The sequence below is a fragment of the Myotis brandtii genome, unplaced genomic scaffold (assembly GCF_000412655.1).
Source record: "Myotis brandtii unplaced genomic scaffold, ASM41265v1 scaffold422, whole genome shotgun sequence".
In the NCBI taxonomy this organism is placed as follows: Eukaryota; Metazoa; Chordata; class Mammalia; order Chiroptera; family Vespertilionidae; genus Myotis; species Myotis brandtii.
The window spans coordinates 1,387,973-1,406,261 of record NW_005366171.1 but is presented as its reverse complement, the minus strand read 5'-3'; the positions used below and the strand labels follow the sequence as shown (position 1 = coordinate 1,406,261).

The following is an 18,289-nucleotide window of genomic DNA, read 5'->3' as shown; positions in this document are numbered from 1 at the left end:
CCCCAGGTCTGTATCTGCAGACTTGCTCATTGTCCTGGGGATGGCTCTCTCTTCTTTGCTACTTCCCAGCACATTTCCTCCCTGTCTCCAATGTTAATTTTTTTTTGGTCTCAGTCTCTATCGGGCTATTTTCCACTGAGCCACACCGGTTAGGGCACTATCGGGCTATTTTGTTAAAAAAAAAGAATGGGGTCAAATTCCTTTTTTACAGCAGTATAGTATTCCATTGTGAAGATGTACCACAGTTTTCCAAGCATAATCAATGGACACAGACACTAGGGGGGTGAGGGTTTGTGCCGAGGGTTGCGGGAGGCCGGGGGTAGGTCAATGGGGGAAAAAGGAGACAAAGGAGACATATGTACTACTATTTGTAATACTTTAAACAGTAAAAAAGAAAAGAAAAGAAAGAATGGGTTCTCTTTGAGGGAGCCCATTGTTTCTCTAGTAAGATACAGAGTCAGGAATGAGCATCTGGTAAAAGCAGTGCTAATTTCTCAAATGTCCCAGGCCCCCAAAGCTGGTCCATACAGATTCAATTACTGGTCTCATTTAAGACTGAGCCTTAGAGATCAGGGGTTGAATTTCTTAATTTCTGCCTGGTATAGGTTTGTTGAATGATGTCTATTGGTCCCAGGAGCAGGAGGTAGCAAGTAGGGAACAATTGCAGGTTACCTTTGGAAACTGTCTCTATTCTGAATTTCCAGGCTGCATAACCACAGAAGGTGGACAACTGTCTCGGACAGATACCCATGCGTATGGAAGTTTACAGGGGCCATCATCCTTTTATCAAAGCCACCAGTCTCCAGTAGCTCAGCAAGAGACTCTTAGCCACCCCTCACACAAGTTCCACTCTCCAGCACTGTGTTCCTCGTCTGTGTGCTGCTCCCACTGCTCCCCCGTCTCACCCTCCCTTAAAGGCCAGGTCCCCCCACCCAGCATACACCAAGCTCACAGCTTTAGGCAGCCCTCTGAGGTGGTGCCCCAGCAGCTGGGGTCACTGCAGTGCTCCACCCTGCTACCCAGAGAGAAAGAGCTGCCCTGCAATCCTCACCCACCAAAGCTGCTGCAGCCGTGGCTGGAAACCCAGCCCTCCGTGGAGCCGGAGAGCACATCCCAGCGGCTGGGGCATCAGCTGACTTCCCAGCCGGTGTGCATTGTCCCCCCGCAGGATGTTCAGCCTGGAGCCCATGCCCAGCCCACCTTACAGACACCCTCGATCCAAGTCCAGTTTGGCCACCACCAGAAGCTGAAGCTCAGCCACTTTCAGCAGCAGCCACAGCAGCAGCTGCCACCTCCGCTACCTCTGCCACCCCCACCCCAGCAGCAGCCACCCCCACTTCTACCTCCATCCCAGCACCTGGCTTCTAGTCAGCATGAGAACCCTCCTGGGCCTGCCTGTTCCCAGAACGTGGACATAATGCACCACAAGTTTGAGCTGGAGGAAATGCAGAAGGACCTGGAGCTTCTCCTTCAGGCTCAACAGCCCAGCCTGCAACTGAGTCAGACCAAATCACCTCAGCATCTTCAGCAAACCATTGTGGGGCAGATCAACTACATCGTGAGGCAGCCAGCCCCAATCCAGTCCCAGACGCAGGAGGACACCGTGCAGGTGAGCCTCAGAGTGGCTTGGGGTACATATTCTTCCCATCCTGGGATCACTCAGGAACACAGCCTCCCAACCACAGGGTGGCACAGGAACACAGTCTCTTCACCTTAGGGTGGCCTTGAGCACAACCTTCACATTTCAAGACTGCCCTGGGTTCCACCTCTTATCTCAGGAACCTCCAGAGAACATAGCATCTAGTCCAGCCATGGGCAAACTATGGCCCACGGGCCGGATCCGGCCCATTTGAAATGAATAAAACTAAAAAAAAAAAGACCGTACCCTTTTATGTAATGATGTTTACTTTGAATTTATATTAGTTCACACAAACACTCCATCCATGCTTTTGTTCCGGCCCTCCGGTCCGGTTTAAGAACCCATTGTGGCCCTCGAGTCAAAAAGTTTGCCCACCCCTGACTAGTCCCAACATAGAATGGGGCTCAACACTCCAGAGTGGCCTAACTCAGCCCTGTCCTCTTCTGTGACACCCGGAACCTTATTCATGACTAGACCTTTCTGATCTGTGCTGGATTTCCGCCAGTGCCATGGCAGAGAGAGGCTATCTCTTAAACCTTTGTAATCTCCTCCCTTTCCTTGCTGGGAACTTATGAATCTCAGACAGGAGAAAGGGAGAACTTAAAGAGCAACGGAGGGTATGCATTAGATGCTAGTGAGCAGCATCTTTTTTTTTCTTTTATTAAATTGGGGTGACATTGGTCAACATGAACATATAGGCTTCAGGTGTCGGTTTCTATGTTACAAGATCTGTATATAGCACCAGGGCAGCATCTTTATACCACTGCATAGCTATAGGCTTAAAATTTATTTAAAACCTACTACGCTAGGTATGTTTTATAGACAGTGTATCATTTATCCTATCAACAATGCTGTCAGGGAGGCATTACCATCTGTATTTCATAGGTACAGAAGTGGAGGTCAAAGAGGGTGAGGAATTAGCCTTGAGATCCTGAAACATAGTGGTAGAACCAAGTCTTGGATCCAGGTCTGCGGACTCTGGAATGCCACAGAAGAGGCCTTGTTTTCTCCCTGGGGGATGATGAATGCTTCTCTCAGCTAAAAGCCAACCGAAGAGGCGCACTTTGACCTCTGGGATCTTTGCTGCCTTCTACATCTTCATTCTTAACTCTTGCTTTTCTTTTTTTTTTCTTTTCTTCTTTTTTTTTTTCCAGAACTTCCTGTTGCAGCCCCCTTCTCTCTACTCACTTTTCCCATAGTGGTGTCTCCTTTAGATCTGTGATCACAGTTATATCTTCAAAGCAGCTCTATAGACTTTTACTTTATTACAAAATATAAGGCCTTACATTAATACTTAGTACTTTCAACTTTAGACCATGTTTCAAAGTTTTCCTCTGAGGTCAGTTTCTACGAGGGGATATAGACTAATCCTCATCATGGCAGTGAAGAGTCTAGGGTTCCTAGAGGACCACAAGTTAAGTCATAACTGTTATGACTGCTAAGGCGAATATGACAGAGTTAGTTCAGAATTCTCCTGGGGTTTTATCCTAAGACTGTTATTAGGATATATCTTAGGAAGAGTTTAGATAAGAGTATCTTTCTTTCTGAAAAAATTTTAAGCAGTTCACAGTGGTGGTAAGGGGGAGTGCGGGTGGGCACTAACCCTGGGTGCAGCTGCTGCTGCTGCTGCCTCTACTCTCTGCAGTGAAAGCCACCCAAGTTTTTATTTTCTTCTACAGGCTACAGATGAGCCCCCAGCATCTGAAGTCCCAAAGCCAGCTCTCTCTCTTGACAAGAATACTGCTGCTAACTTGCCCCAGTCATCTGGGGAAGAAACCCCTCACAGTGTCCCCTCCCTGGACAACACTGCCCAGCACTCCTCTCCAAATGTGGTGAGAAAGGTACTAACAGAGCCTGCTTTTCCTAACCACGTGGGACCCACTGGTAGCCAAGACCCCCGGGAGCTGGATGAGGAGGACGGGGCGGGGGGAGGAGTTTCCCTGTTCCATCCCTGGATGTTACACAGCCCTGACTCATGCCTTCTGTCCTAATGAGTCAGCAACATAAGTCCTCCTCACCCCATTTCCACCCCCACATAGATACTTAAAATGGGACCAGCTAAGCTTCATTTAGAAAGGGGAAGAGCCAGTTTACTGAACACTTACTCTGTGCCTAGAACTGTGCGTGTGCTTCACAAGCATCTCAGCCCGCCCAGCAGTTCTGTGAGGTGGGCATCCCCATGATATGGCTATGGAAACTGAAGTCCAGGGCCCCAGAGCTAGTAGATAAAAGGGCTGAGTTTTATTTCAAATGAGATCTGTCAGAATCCAAAGCCTGAACATAACTCTCTGCAATGGAAATGGTGAAAATATTTTATGTGACTCCACAATCCAACATTGATTGACCTTGGAATTAGAATCAATGGAATTTGTTAAATGAGTACAGAGATGTCCTGAGGAGCTAGGGGCACTAAGATCTCTTAAAGATCAGCTACTGGAGCCCTCCCTGTGCACCCACCTCCTTGCTGGCTGGAAGTGTCAGTTACTGAACCCCACAACTCCTCAGCTGTCCTACTCTTACTGTCCTATACGCCCCACCCCTGCAATCCTCCTAGCTGAAACCTCAGTACTGTGCCATGACCTCCACTCAGCCCTCCCTATGTACTTTGGCCCTTTTCATATTATCTATTGCCTTCTCTGGTCTGGTGCCCTTAGCCCTCCTGGTGCTCCACTCAGCCCTGCACCTGAAGCTCTGTCAGCTATTCTGTAGCCTTCCAGTCTGCACCCTCTGCCCAGTTCACTAGTTGTTCTGTGTACCTACCCCCTCACCATGTTTCCCTAGCAGCACCAGTGCCATCTATGCTTAGGTCAATCTATCTCAGTGATATTTGAGAATTTAGAAAAGTAAGGGGTGGCCAAAATGAAATGTTAACTTAGAAATCCCTGGTGACTCTTGAAGTCTGGATAGGCCTCTGGTATTAGTGGTTTTTGGTTTATGCCTGTCCTGTCCTACCTGTTGAAATGCTTTGGCCTAGAGGCCATAGAGATGCTGTAAATAGGCCCTTTGTGGCTCTTAGGGGTATACTACTTGGGTCCTTAAATTCTTATACTTAGGCCAACTGCCTATACATCCAAACATTTATTCACTCAATGTTAAAAATATATATATATATATATAGTATCTCCTTGTATGTGCTAAATATTTTTGCTAGGTGTCAGGCACACATTGGTGAATAGTCTCACACTGGTGCTTAAGGTCTAATGGGAGAGATAGTTAAGCAACAACAATCAATTAGGATAAAGTGCCGTGATAACTATTGGGGAATATAGAAGGAACACCTAGCCCTGGGAGAGGGACTGTTCAGAGAAGATTCCTAGAGGACATGATTTTGAGCTGAGATTTGAAAGACAAGTTAGGCTAGTGAAAGAGGTAGGGGTGGGGGGCTAGAATAAACAGTCAAAATCAATGGCAAGTAGGAAGCTCCAGAAGTGAGAGAAAGCCTCGGGCACTTAGGGGGTCTCAGATAATTTGGCTTGGTAGGAACATGAGATGTACTGGGGGATGGGAGTGAAACCAGAGTCTGAGACCTTGTGAATTAAGCTCTGGAGTTGGCATCCAGTCTTGTGGGTTGTGAGGAGTGAATAAAGAATTTCTAGCAAGGAGGAATCTGGTTTGAATGAAATTTTAGAAAAGTCACTTTAGCTGCAGTAAGGGAGACCAAAATAGTACAGAGGAGAAATAGGAGAAGTTGAATGAAGTCAGTAGTGATGGGGCTAAAGAGGAAACAAGGACTTCAAGAAAGCAGATTACAGGAGCTGTTTGTAGTCAGAGCCTGATCAGTGATGGGAAGAGAGGGAAAGGAAGTCTTTTGGCTTAACACCTAGGTCTGTTTTGTCCCCCTGGTTTACCCTTCACTGAGACGGGAGCATGGGAAGAAGGTATATTTGGGGGGAGAAAAAAGTTATGTTTTGTACTGTTAATGGTCTTCTGTGGAAGCTGCATTAGAAGATGAGCAAAAGGCAGGTAGCTGTAGATGTCCGTAGTTCAGAAGGAAGCATGGGAATTTCCTGTGTTCAAGTGGTAGTAGAAGTCATGCAGAAAATGTCACATCTTGTTTAATGAGTCTCAGTTCTGTTCCTAAACACAGGACAGAGGAAGGAAAGGAGATGAGCCACGAATAGGTTGGTAATGGGGTTAGTGAAGGTCCTAGGAACTCTAATTTCCCATTTTGAGCTGCCATGGCCCTTATTAACCTGGGCTCATGCAGAAATTTGTAGGGCAGGGGGCCCAAAATTTTTTAGATGTTTTATAGACTTCTTTATGGCTTGAACTCCCAGAAAAAGGAACATCAGGGTTGCCATTCTGGCCCAGAGGACCCTTTGGATCCACTTGACTGAGAGAGTCCTAATTAAATACAAAGCTACTTAAATAGGAAAAAGGGCTTTCTTTTTGAGGGCAGTCATTGCCTTGAGCCTGGAATTGGGCAGGGTGGAAGGTATGAAGATAACATTTTGAGCATCTTATCATTAAGTGATAATATTTTGTATATCATTTTCTGCTTTTTCTATAGATTTTTACATGGATTATTCATTTTGTCTCTTTGTTTATCTAGAAATACTATGAGCAAGCCACTTTCTTGCTCCCCTTTGAAAGATGTGGAAACTGAGACACAGAGAGGTTAAGTGACCCATCCAGGAGGTTATACAGTTGATTATTGGCAATGTTATGACCAAAGCACAGGTCTCTTATTCATCCCTGTGTTAGTGATTAGGTTAAATTTTCTCTCTTTGTGGACTGCAGTGGAGGAGGCAGTACTTCATTTGGCCTCTCATGTGCTGGATTTTTCTGTCCTTATAATCGTTGAAGTAGTCTGAGGCCTTGCTGGGGAGAGGTCTTAGGAGCCTAGTTTGGCCTTGATTTTCTTTATCTGATAAAGGTTGTTTAGCCTCCAGCCCACTCCTCAGCCTGTACTGGCCTGAGTGCCAGGGAAGTCAGAAGCCTATCTGAATGTCACAGACCAGGGGAACCTATGGCACCAGGCACCTCTGCATGTTCCATGGGACTCTTTCATACTCTGAGCTGCTCACTGGTTTTATGTCACCACAAGGAAGATTATGGTTACAGAAGAGCTGCTGTGCACAAGTACCTAGGACTTGGTACTAAGTGAGCTGATGCTAAAAGCAGATCTGAAAGTTCCAGAATGGGTTTTCTCGTGGCTTGAGCTCTGCGATCTCAGGAGCATTTTATCCACCACCTTCCCTGAATCCACCAGTATGTTTTGAATGAAGGTTGACATTTGTCTGACACTAGCTGTTACCTATGCTTCCTAGTCTTGGTTTAGCCACTCTGAAGAAAGACCATGGCTACAGCTCTGCAGCAGAACCTCTTACCTCCCAAGTGAAACTGGAAGACATTTGATGGCTCCATTTCATACTTCTGAACGATTTGACTGCTGAGAAAGACACCCCCTTTACGCAAAGCTCTCATGGAGTCAAGCCTGGTGGCATCACGGGGAGCCCTGTCTGAGCCCCACTTCACCTGCAAGAGGGATCTTTCTTCTGCTCATAATGTGGCCCCACATCTCTAACAGAGAACTTTGAGCCATCAGGATGCTGCTCATGGTTTGAGAGGAGTCTGGGATGTATTTTCAGTAAATGTTACTGAAGAGTAGGCATTCCTGTAGTCCAGATGATTAAGAGTGATGCAGAAAGTAAAGGAGTATGACTCATACAAATAGCATTTATTACCATTATTAAAGCACTTTGATGCCTGAGCTCTAAATTTGATTCTTACAACTCAGTGAGATTCACATTAACCTGTGGAAAAAAGAATTAAAACCCAGAAATGGGAAATGATGTGCTTAAACCCATACTCTAAACCAGGGGTGTGGAACCATTTTTCTGCCAAGGGCCATTTGGATATTTGGATAACATTATTCGTGGGCCATATAAAATTATCAATTAAAAACCTGCTATATTTGATCAAACATTTAATTAACTCAGCCCTAATGGCTTGGCAGGGCCAGACCAAATGATTTTGTGGGCCTTAGATGGCCCATGGGCCGGACATTCCCCAGCTCTGCAGTCTAAACCCTGGCATAAGTGAGAAAATACTAGGCATCCTGTCTTCCTAGTCTTCCTAGTCTCCAAATCCACTGCCATGGATCAGATCATGGGTTCTCGACCTCAGCAACCATATTCTCCTCATTGCCTAGCCCTGAGAGCAGCTGTTGCTCAGAATGTTCCTGAACAAAGTGCCTGATGAGGCTTTCTTAGGGCACAGCCTGTGTTAGCACATGTAGAACTTATACAGAGGTCTACTCTGTCCTACTCAGGAATCGAGGCAAACACTCCCCAGGCCTGGTTCCCTGAATCTAGCTCCCTCTAGGAAACCTGTCTCCTTAGCTCTAGCCTGGCTTAATTCACAGACCAAACTCAAGCCCTTTGTTTAGGTCACCTGGCCCATGAGAGAACAGGTTCTTGCCTGTAGGTCTTAAATTTCCTTACCCTGGCCTGGTCACAATACCTCTGACCTATTTCTCCAGAGTAGCCAAGGATGCAGCCCCTCCAACTATTTTGAGAGTTCTACTCATTCTTTCACTTCAGATTCACTGGAATCCATTGATTCCTTTCCTCTTCCTTCCACCTCAGGCTCTGGGATTCTCTTTTGCTTTTTCCGTGTCTTATGATCATCAAGGCACTGGGTACTCTTTAGTTATCTCTTCACCACCCATGAATGTTTTCTCATTTGGCTTTGGTCAGTTAGCCTAAATCAGCATAGTTACAGCCACAGCAGTAGCCCTAATTTGTACAGAACACTCATTGTCAACAAGAGCAGCGACTTCACTATAAAAATCAGCTTGTGAAACCACTTGCTGGAAAGTTAGTTCCTTCCTCAGCTATCTGGTTCAACTGTTTCAAGATCTACTATACTATATTAAACCAGCCTACCTCGGAAGCTGCTGACGCACTCAAATATCCCAAGGATTTAATTCACAAATCTATTTACCGCTATTCTTGTCTCCTTATCTGTTTCCTTCAGCCAGAGTGAAGGCCTTCCGTGTGTTTCCCAGACACAACTGCCAAGTCACTGGTCCCTTCTCATACTGCCCATTTACATGGTGCGGTTAGTCTTAGACAGTTTTAATACTGAACAAAACCCTGAAACCAGAAGTGATCGGTCAAAGCTTCGGAGCAGCAGCAGAACACAATGTCATGAACTCCACGCATTATATTCTGTATGAGACCATAAGCCCACACTCAGGTGTCTAGTCAGCAGTCTTGATCTAGAAAGCTTAGCTGTATGGTTTTCTTTGGAAATTACTTAGTTTTCTTACATTGCGGCAGTAAGCAGATCAGAAGCAGGGAGTCGGGCCTTCAATAATGGCAGCTAACACCTGGGGAAGGTGAGAAGCTTCACCCGGAAAAGTGGGGCGGTGTGAGCCCCGAAATGACAAGCAACGCCCTGCATTCTCAGACGTTCCCTAAAGCACCACTGTCCTGCCCCAGTAAGAGGAGTTCATCAAAGTTCCTTTGTGTCACTAAAGAAATGGTCTCATTAGGCCCCATGTGCTCTATTTAATAAGACAAGCTAGTGTGTAAGGTGTTTCAGAAGTGCTCCCACTCAAAATAATAATTTTAAGGTATGTTTCAGATATCTCGAAAATGAATTTCTGTGGAATACCACCCCATCTACACTACTTTACCCCCAGCACTATTGTCTTGCTGTAAGAACCTGAAATTGATATTAAACTCAGGGCATGTGCACTAAGTGTCTGTTTATTGCCTTCTCAATTCCGTCTTACTAGGGCACTGGCTTTCTAGCTAATGGCAGAAAATCAAGACCAGTCAGCAGGTTTTTAAGGCTGGGCTCAGATTCCTAGTCTTGGCCTATAGGGGCTTGGGAGATCTGGGTAATCATTCTGTGTCTCAATCCCTTCCTAAAATGAAAGAACAGAGCTTCCTCTGATTATTGACATCACCATGTGGCAATAATTAGAATAATAATGTTAACACATTGAACTCTAGAAAAAGATTTGTGTGGTGAGGATGGGGAGAGGGAGGAGGCGCCACAGGTAACCGAGAGCAGGGCAAGCAAGAAAGACAGGTTAAACAGGTGAAGGGTTGCATAGGTGACCAGTAGAAGAGGGTGAAAGTCAGACAATTCAGGGAAGTAGCAGGCCAGGCAAGTTGTGGAGGCAGGTGGTTCAGACGGGTAGATTATATACATTCTAGATGGGGTGATTCAGACAAATCATAGGTCAGGCAGATGCAAACAGAGATAAGGAGATAGCGATAAAGAGATAAGAGACAAGAAGAGGAAAGGGACAGGGACAGGAATATGCAGTTTGGGGGGAGAGAAAATTAGGGGCAAGTGAGTATATGCTAGGTCAGAGAGGTAAGAGGGGCTCTTTAGGCTCAGGGCACTCTCCCCTCTTCCCCAAAGGTAACCTGAGTGGATTATCAGAATGAATGTTTTTGGCATTTTGACTTTTTTTGTTCCCTGAACTAGAAAATGTTCATTTTCACTTGAAAACCTCAAGTATACATTTTCCCCAATGAAATCTGAACATTTTGTATGTAAAGATGAGATCAAGGTATCGGTTGTGTACCTGCCAGCTTGGAAGTGTCAGTGATTGCCCTATACAGACTTTACAGCAGGCCATAGGCTTACGTTTCTCATTTAACCTGTGAACAATCGTGGTGCAGAGAGGGCAGGTGGCATCATCTCCATTGACAGTTGAGCTCCTGTGTGTGAGGCACCAAATGTCAGGTGTGGCCACATTCCCAAGCCCTTCTCCAATGCGAGCATGTGCTTCAGAAGCCCTTTCCTTCCTTGCAGGCCCTAGAGACTCAGCCTGCTTTCCTGGCCCTGAAAGTAGACCCTCCCCTTACCCCTCTACTCACCTAGTAGCCCTGGCAGGAGAGTAGGATGGAGGTTCTCAACTCATCTCTTTCTTTCTATACATGAAATGAGTACCTTTTGCAGCCTTTCACTCCAGAGAGATAGATAAAGCATCTTAAAATAACTAATACTCAGCAAATAGCGGTTCTGGAAATGCCACTGTGTTTGTACAGCCTGTAGAAATGGGAGTCGTGGCTGGCTTCCTTATGGCACTTGCTCTAAGTCTCTACTCAGAATTCCCCCAGGGACATTTCCCAGGTTCTTGTTACCACTGCCAGAGCTTCACCCCACCTCCTGATGGCCTTAGCCTCCTTGAGATTGGCTGTAGATATGGAGGCAAAAGAGACCGGTCTTGTCTGCAGTATCTTAGGGCTTGTTACTGCTCTTGCACTGTTATGATACTGTTATGGGTGTTTATGGAAGCAGGTCCATCAGGTCCAGGTTAAAATAAACTGTCGCAGTTTCCACAATTCTTCCACGGCTCAGTCTGCATGCCCTGCTCTCCTCTATTATTATATTAACTCACATTGCGTGATATGCAGTAAGTAACCAGGACAGGGGAGTTGATATCCTACAAGTGTGATTTCTACCCCCTAATCTGGAAAGTTTTGTCTTTGGGAATTTAATTTTGTGTACATCTTGTGACATATTGCACCTGACTGTCATTACTTGGCATGGGCCCAGGTGGGTTTTGGTGTTCTTCCCCCCCCCTTTATTGATTAAGGTATTACAAATGTGTCCTTATCCCCTCATTGTGGATCTTGGTGTTCTTAATGCTTGGCACGAAGGGTCTCACTGAAAGGCAGAGAGCCATCTGTGTAGTCGGTAGATGAAATGAACACCAGCACTGCATTAAATATACATGTCAAATCGGAAAAGGTGAAAAAATCCAGCTCCAAGGACTGGATGGTCCTATGTAACAGAAGGGAATGCAATCATCATCTGGTATTCTTGTTCATAGACAAAAAATATAGAATAATAGAAAGCTATGGTAGTACATAATCAGGACAACAAAGGGGTGATTGAAATAGCCCCTTTTTTTAATCGCAGTCCCTTAAACTGTGCTCCATGCCTACTCTGCCAAATTTGGTTTGAGCATTCTCCCCATTCTTCTTTCTCTTCAACCTTTCTTACCTATAAGAAAGAGATTTTACCAGTAGTTCTCAACCTTCTGGCCCTTAAATACAGTTCCTCATGTTGTGACCCAACCATAAAATTATTTTCGTTGCTACTTCATAACTGTAATGTTGCTACTGTTATGAATCATAATGTAAATATCTGATATGCAGGAAGTTTAGGCGACCCCTGTGAAAGGGTCGTTTGACAGCCAAAGGGGTCACGACTCACAGGTTGAGACTGCTACTTTAGACTATAGAGGAAATTGAGCCCTTTTTTAAAATGAAGACTATTGAACTACCAAGGAACATATAAAAAGCAAACTTTTCTTTGGAGACACAGAGGGTATTTAGCTTATTTGCTTTTAAAATTGAGAATTAAGAATAGAAAATATAGACTTTGCTAAAACAATAAGGGAAATGAGTTGGGAGGGAAGAGAAGATGATAAGAACAAGGAAACAGGAGAGGAAGAGAGAGAAGAAGGTTAGGGGGAGAAGGAGCAGGTGAAGGAAGGACAAAGAGAGGGAAGAAGAGTATGGCAGAGGTAGGGGAAAGGAGGAAGCATAGAGAAGGATAGTGCCAGACAGGCCAGGATTAAGAGTGTGGCTTCAGTGCCGGAGATCTGGATTCTAAATCTACAGAAGTCCTACCTAGTGGTGAAATACTGAGAGGATTCCCCCTGAAATCAGGAAAGAGACTGGGATGGCTACTCCAACTGCTTCTATTTAACTTGGTCCTGGAGGTCTGAGCTAGTGGAGTAAGGCAAGAAAAACAAACATAAGGAAAGGAAGACATAAAACTTACTATTCACAGATGACATGATTTGTGTGCACAGAAAAACCCCAAAGTGACTTTAACAAGGTCTCTGGGTAGAAGGTCAGTATACAAAAATGAATTGTATTTCTATATGTGAGCACAAATAAAAAGAAATGGAAATTTACAAAATTAGGTTTCCAATAACATTAAAAAGAAAACCAAAAAACTGCAGATGCCTTTCTGGATGGAGGTTCTCAACTCCCCTCTTTCTCCCTGTACATGAAATGAATAACTTGTCTTAATATTCTGCAGCGTTTCCTCCAGTGTAAACTTAGGGTCACAGCAGCAATAACAACAATAATAGCAGCAGCTGGGTTTATTGAGTACCTGCAATATGCCAGACATTGTTCCAAATGCTTACATGGATTCTTTCTTTTGGCCTTTACAGCAACCCTTTAATGTTTGTTGTGAGGATTAAATGATGAAATGTATGTAAAGCACTCAGCAAATTGCATTGCATGTAATACATTCTTAATAAATTTTAGCAATATAAAAACAATCATTATGTTAGAGAGGTGCATAGACTCAGTTGTTAGGAGAACTAAGCTGCTATTCATTTGGCTTAAGATTTGTAGAATAAACAGTCATGCATTATTGTTATTTAAAACATTTTTTAATAGCTCATTAATTTATTTATCTAGTCAGGCACTGCTTATGGGTCTATGAATGCAGAGGGTAAGCAAGATAGATAAAAATCCATGCCCTGATGGAGTTTACAGTTTGTAGGGGAAGCAGACATTAGTATCAAATGGTGCCACAGACTGTGCTATTAGAATAAAGTACAAGGATTTATGAGAGCATAAAAGGGGGAGCTGGTATGGGCTACCTCTCCCCTTTCCCTCTACCATCCCCAGCTAACAGCCTCGCTCTGCCCTGTCTTTGCTCCTGCAGCACTCCACCTCTGTGAGCATCATGGGTTTTTCCAACACTGTGGAGATGGAGCTGTCATCTACGAGGCTGGCGAAGGCCCTAGAGCCACAGATCCAGAGTGTGAGCAGCCTGACAGCTGCCCCCCTTCAGGCAGTACCAGGTCTGCTGAGTGGCCCCCCACCGACTGTGTCCAGCCTGACAAGCGGACAAAACCAGGCTCTGTCCAGCCTGACAGGCAGTCACCTGCAGACAATGCCCAGCCTCATGCGTGGCACAGCCCGGTCCATGCCCAACCTGATTAGTGAGGCCTCCCAGGCCATCACAAACCGGGCAAGTAATTACTGTCAGGCCGGGCCCAACCTGATGTCTGGTCCCAGCCAGGCTGTGCCAAGCCTGGCAATTTGTCCTCTGCAGAGTACGCCTCCGGCTTCTGACGTGCAGCCCGACACTGGAGCCAGTGGCAGTCCTGGCCCTGGCCGAGCTGCAAGGGGCCTGTGCCCTGGCGATGGGGCTGACCCCTCCATGGGGAACACCCTCTGTAAGGTAAGTCCTGGGAAAATGCCATTCAACTATCTCTGCTCATCACGGGGCAAAAGGGTGGTCCCTGAAGGCCTTATCCTGGCTTTCACTTAACAGCTCTGTGACCACTAACAGCAAAAATGTCTGATTTCTTTGATTTTTCTTGGCCTTTTACTTTTGAAAGATGGAAAGTGAAGATTCCACCCATTTCAATGACTCTTTGGGACAAGATCCCACAGGCCCTGGTCTAGAGGTTTCCAAGGACTTGCCTGTCCCCTCAGAACTGGAGGAACCAATTAACCTCTCGGTGAAAAAACCACCTGTAGTCTCAGTGGTCAAAACATCCGTGGCTCTGCAGCAGTACCAGAACCTAAAAGGTGAGACTCACGTGAGCAACCTGCTCTCATGCTGGCCACAAACCTGAGCAGATGGGCTCAGCATTTCCAGGGGAGGTGGAGGTAGCAGCCAGGCTCTGGGCCGGAGGGAGCAGTGTTCCTCTCTCAGGCTAAGTTCACTTCTCTCCTCCAGAACTGATTTATTGATTCCTGTTCTGTTTCCCTCGCTGTGGCCATGGCTGATTCAGGCATGGCCAAGACTTAGCCTCCTTGTAACATTCCCCATGCAAACGGTTCTGGAGGCCTGAGTTATAGGTAAGGGGTAACCGGAAGAATGCACCCCAGAAAGGCTAGCCTTGGCAGATTATTTAAGGAAAAGAGCTTGTCTGACTTTGGAGTCAGGTAGATCTAAGTTAGAAAACCAGCCATGGAAGGACTGTCACCACTATGAATGATAACCGTGTATGTAACTATTATATGAGAGGTGTGTGGCCAAAGGTATGAGTGGCAGATATGAGTGTGGGTGACAGGATATGTTGTCATAAATATGTCACAGGTATTTGTCTTTTGCCTTAGAGTATGAGAATGTTGAACAAGGAGCCCTAGAGCTGGATACAAAAGAGAACCAGAGTATCAGGTAAGAGATTCTTGGCCCAACCTTTTTCTCCCCACCCCACCCCACCCCACGCCCCCTCAGGTTCAGGTCCTGGGAGGCTGGCACAGGAAGTAAGCATCTTTGATGACTTCACTAGAAGCAGATGTTTGCCTGAAACTGTTTTCTTCAACCCCTAGACCTTCAAGTGGGGTCTGTGTGGGCGGGTGTCTGGAATTTTGTGGAAGGATGTTGTGGCTCCTGCACCATGAGGCACCCGCTCTGTGTGCAGTCCTCCCTCTTCACGGATCCCTTTCTTGGGCCAAAGGGTTTCCCAGAGGCTGACAGGGTCTGGCCAGGCAGAGCTGGGCAGGAGGGCAAAATATGGGCCTGTCGAGGGTTGGACGGAGATCTTTTTGTAAAATTAAATATATTTTTATTAATTTCAGAGAGGAAGGGAGAGGGAGAGACAGAAACATGAATGATGAAAGAGAGGAAGGGAGAGGGAGAGACAGAAACATGAATGATGAAAGAGAATCATTGATCGATTGCCTCCTGCCTGCCCCACACTGGGGATCGAACCTGCAACCTTGGCATGTGGCCTGACCTGGAATCGAACCATGATCTTCTGGTTCATAGGTCGACGCTCAACCACTGAGCCACACCGGCCAGTCGTGGGGGAGATTTTGAGCAGCAATTTAGTTGTGGGATCCTGGATGAACCCTATTTAGAGGCTGGGGCCAGAGGAGGTTCCCACTGAGACCCAGGGTATCTCTCTTGCCATAGATCCTACAATAGTGAGTCCAAGATTCCCTATGTGCGACTAGAGCGACTCAAGATCCATGCTTCCTCCTCGGGAGAGATGCCTGTGTTTAAGTTAAAGCCACAGGAGAATGATCAGGATGGGAGCTTCCTGTTGATCATCGAGTGTGGCAATGAGTCCTCCAGCATGTCCATTAAGGTACCACTTTGCTCTGCTTTGGCCTTGAACCTCCTTTCTCTTTGCTACTGGCAGAATTCTGGCCCTGGCTCTGTCCTGCGTCTCTGAGTGGGGCTTCAGCTTGGCCAGACTTCATTCCTTGCTGCAGTGGCCTGTGAGATGCACATTAGGAGTGAGCTGCCAGCAGTCACGGGGCTTGTGGTCCTGGAATAAGTCAGTGTTCAGAGATTGTCAATCCCTCCCCTCCTTCTCTCCCTCAACAACCTACTGGTGCTGTATCTATTGGCTCAGACTCACTTCTTTTCCAAGGTCAGTCAGCATACCCTGCCTGATGCCAGCCAGGCCCCAAGTCTGGGAGGAAGGAAGGTCACTGTCACATCTCTGGGGCAGCAGTCACCAGAGGTGGAGGGGGCATCTCCCGAAGAACACAGACTCACTCCTCGAGCTCCTGGAGCCAAGAAGGGGCCGCCAGCACCGATAGAGAATGAGGACTTCTGTGCTGTGTGCCTCAATGGGGGAGAGTTGCTGTGCTGTGACCGCTGCCCCAAAGTGTACCACCTTTCCTGCCACTTGCCAGCCTTGCTCAGCTTCCCTGGGTGAGTCGTGCCAATCCAGGGCTATCACCTGGCTGGCGGGGGTGGGGTGGGGTGCGGGGGAGATCTTCCAAGGATGATTATTTCAGGCCTGGCCCTCAGAGCTCCCTCTGGTGGGCTTCCCCTCCTCTCTGAGCCTGCATGAATGAGTTAGTGATCCTGTAGCTGTGTTCCTTCTGCGCACAGAAAAGTGGGTGGTTGAAATTCAGGTGGCTTTCTTTCCTTTTCTATTCCCAGCTTCCCCCTGCACACAGATTGTCCCTATACTCTTGTCTCTGCCCTGTTACAACTTCTCTTTCCTTGCATTCACTAAATCCCAAGTTACTGAATTTCTCTCAAGTTTTTGGCTAGGAAGCCATTCCTTACAGTGTAGAGCTAGGGACTCAGTTTTCCAATGCCCCTCTTTCCCCCTACACACACCTGTCTTGGGGCACAGGGACAGGGGAGGGAGCTCTGGGCAATGTGTTGGAGTCTAACGTGGCCTCACCCGTCTCTGCAGGGGAGATTGGGTGTGTACCTTGTGCCGCAGCCTGACCCAGCCCGAGATGGAGTACGACTGTGAGAATGCCCGCTATAACCAGCCTGGAATCTGGGCCCCTCCTGGCCTGGGCATATCTGACCAGAAGGTAGGGCGTGGTCTCTAGGAGAAGGTTCCAGGCCTGCAGCAGCCTTCCTGTGTTAATAGGGGCTGAGGCCTTCCTAGGGGATGAGAGGCTTCTCCTGGTACCTCTCTTTGGGGCTATGCCTTGCAGTTTGGCCCATTGGGAGTTGCTCTGATTTTCCTTCTGCCCAGTTTTCTTCTGGCCTGGAAGGCTGAACTGTACCTTAGTATGGTGGCTCATACCCTGTGGAGCAGAGCCAAACCCATTAGAGTTCTCAGGGTCACTATCTTTAGTTCTTATTGAGGTGGGACCAGAACAAAGTCACACTGTTGCCAATTCTGATCTCTGCAGAAGTGTGAGAAGCTGGTACTGTCCTTGTGCTGCAATAGCCTCAGCCTGCCTTTCCACGAACCTGTCAGCCCTCTGGTAAGGAAGGCCTTGCTGTTTCTGCCTGCCACTGTGCTCTCTGCTCAGAGGGCCCTGGGGCGGGGGGAAGATCACCATGGTACCCATGTGGGCTCAGAGCACAGCCACTAGAAGTGGATGGTCCAGGAGACCAGGGGGCCATGGCCAATACAGCCCCTCCCACCCCAATGCTGCTACAACAGACCTGACCTGACGAGTAGAACATTCCTCCTCTTCGCTTTCTCTTTGTCTTCCTTCCCCACACTTTTCTTCTTGCTGACTTTCTCTTTCTTATGTTCTTTCATTTCTTCTCCAACTCATTCTCCATCTCTTCTTTTTTCTTATCTCCACTTCTCTCTTCCTGCTTTGGCTTCTTCTTCGCCAGGCCCGGCATTACTACCAGATTATCAAGAGGCCCATGGACCTGTCAATCATTCGGAGGAGGCTGCAGAAGAAGGATCCAGCTCACTACACCACCCCGGAGGAGGTGGTGTCAGACGTGCGCCTCATGTTCTGGAACTGTGCTAAGTTTAATTATGTATGTCTTGCCTGTTTGACCTCTCCCCTGTTTCCCAGGACCCCAAGATTATCATGGCTGGGTGGCGTATCCGGTTGGTCCTGGGCTGCCATGAGGACTTTGGAGTAGACCTCTGGGGGCCTGCTGTGGTAGTGATGGTTTAAAAACTCTCTCCCACATGTGGCCTCAGCATGGGCTCGGAGGGGTGGTGGTGCTGGTGCCTGGCCACCTGTGGGAACTGTCATGGTCATTTCTGTTTTAAGAACTGATACCAAACTGGTTATTCTGAGTCCTGAGGGGAAAAACATAGATTTCCAGACATCCAGGAGACCCAGTTAGGCTTTATGGTCTCTGTATAGCTCTTGAGAGGCCTGGAAGAGATGAGCTGGTGGAAAGAGGCTAGACTAGTGGTTGGCAAACTGCGGCCCCTTGAGTGTGGCTCTTCCACAAAATACCACATGCGGGCACGCACGTACAGTGCGATTGAAACTTCGTGGCCAC

At 47.0% G+C, this 18,289-nt stretch overlaps 1 protein-coding gene across 4 annotated transcripts in view; it reads left to right on the top strand.

Annotated features, from left to right (window-relative positions):
* TRIM66 (tripartite motif containing 66) overlaps window positions 1-18,289 on the top strand; it is a 55,654-nt gene that overhangs the window by 33,045 nt on the left and 4,320 nt on the right. For 3 of the 4 annotated variants that reach the window (XM_014545843.1, XM_014545842.1, XM_014545844.1), the window contains 10 exons: window positions 705-1,609; window positions 3,319-3,480; window positions 13,307-13,828; window positions 13,989-14,181; window positions 14,716-14,776; window positions 15,518-15,692; window positions 15,981-16,267; window positions 16,764-16,890; window positions 17,218-17,292; window positions 17,657-17,809. In XM_014545843.1, coding sequence (XP_014401329.1) covers window positions 705-1,609; window positions 3,319-3,480; window positions 13,307-13,828; window positions 13,989-14,181; window positions 14,716-14,776; window positions 15,518-15,692; window positions 15,981-16,267; window positions 16,764-16,890; window positions 17,218-17,292; window positions 17,657-17,809 — 2,660 coding nt within the window. The remainder of the gene's footprint in view (window positions 1-704; window positions 1,610-3,318; window positions 3,481-13,306; window positions 13,829-13,988; window positions 14,182-14,715; window positions 14,777-15,517; window positions 15,693-15,980; window positions 16,268-16,763; window positions 16,891-17,217; window positions 17,293-17,656; window positions 17,810-18,289) is intronic. The other variant, XM_014545841.1, reaches the window with a different exon arrangement.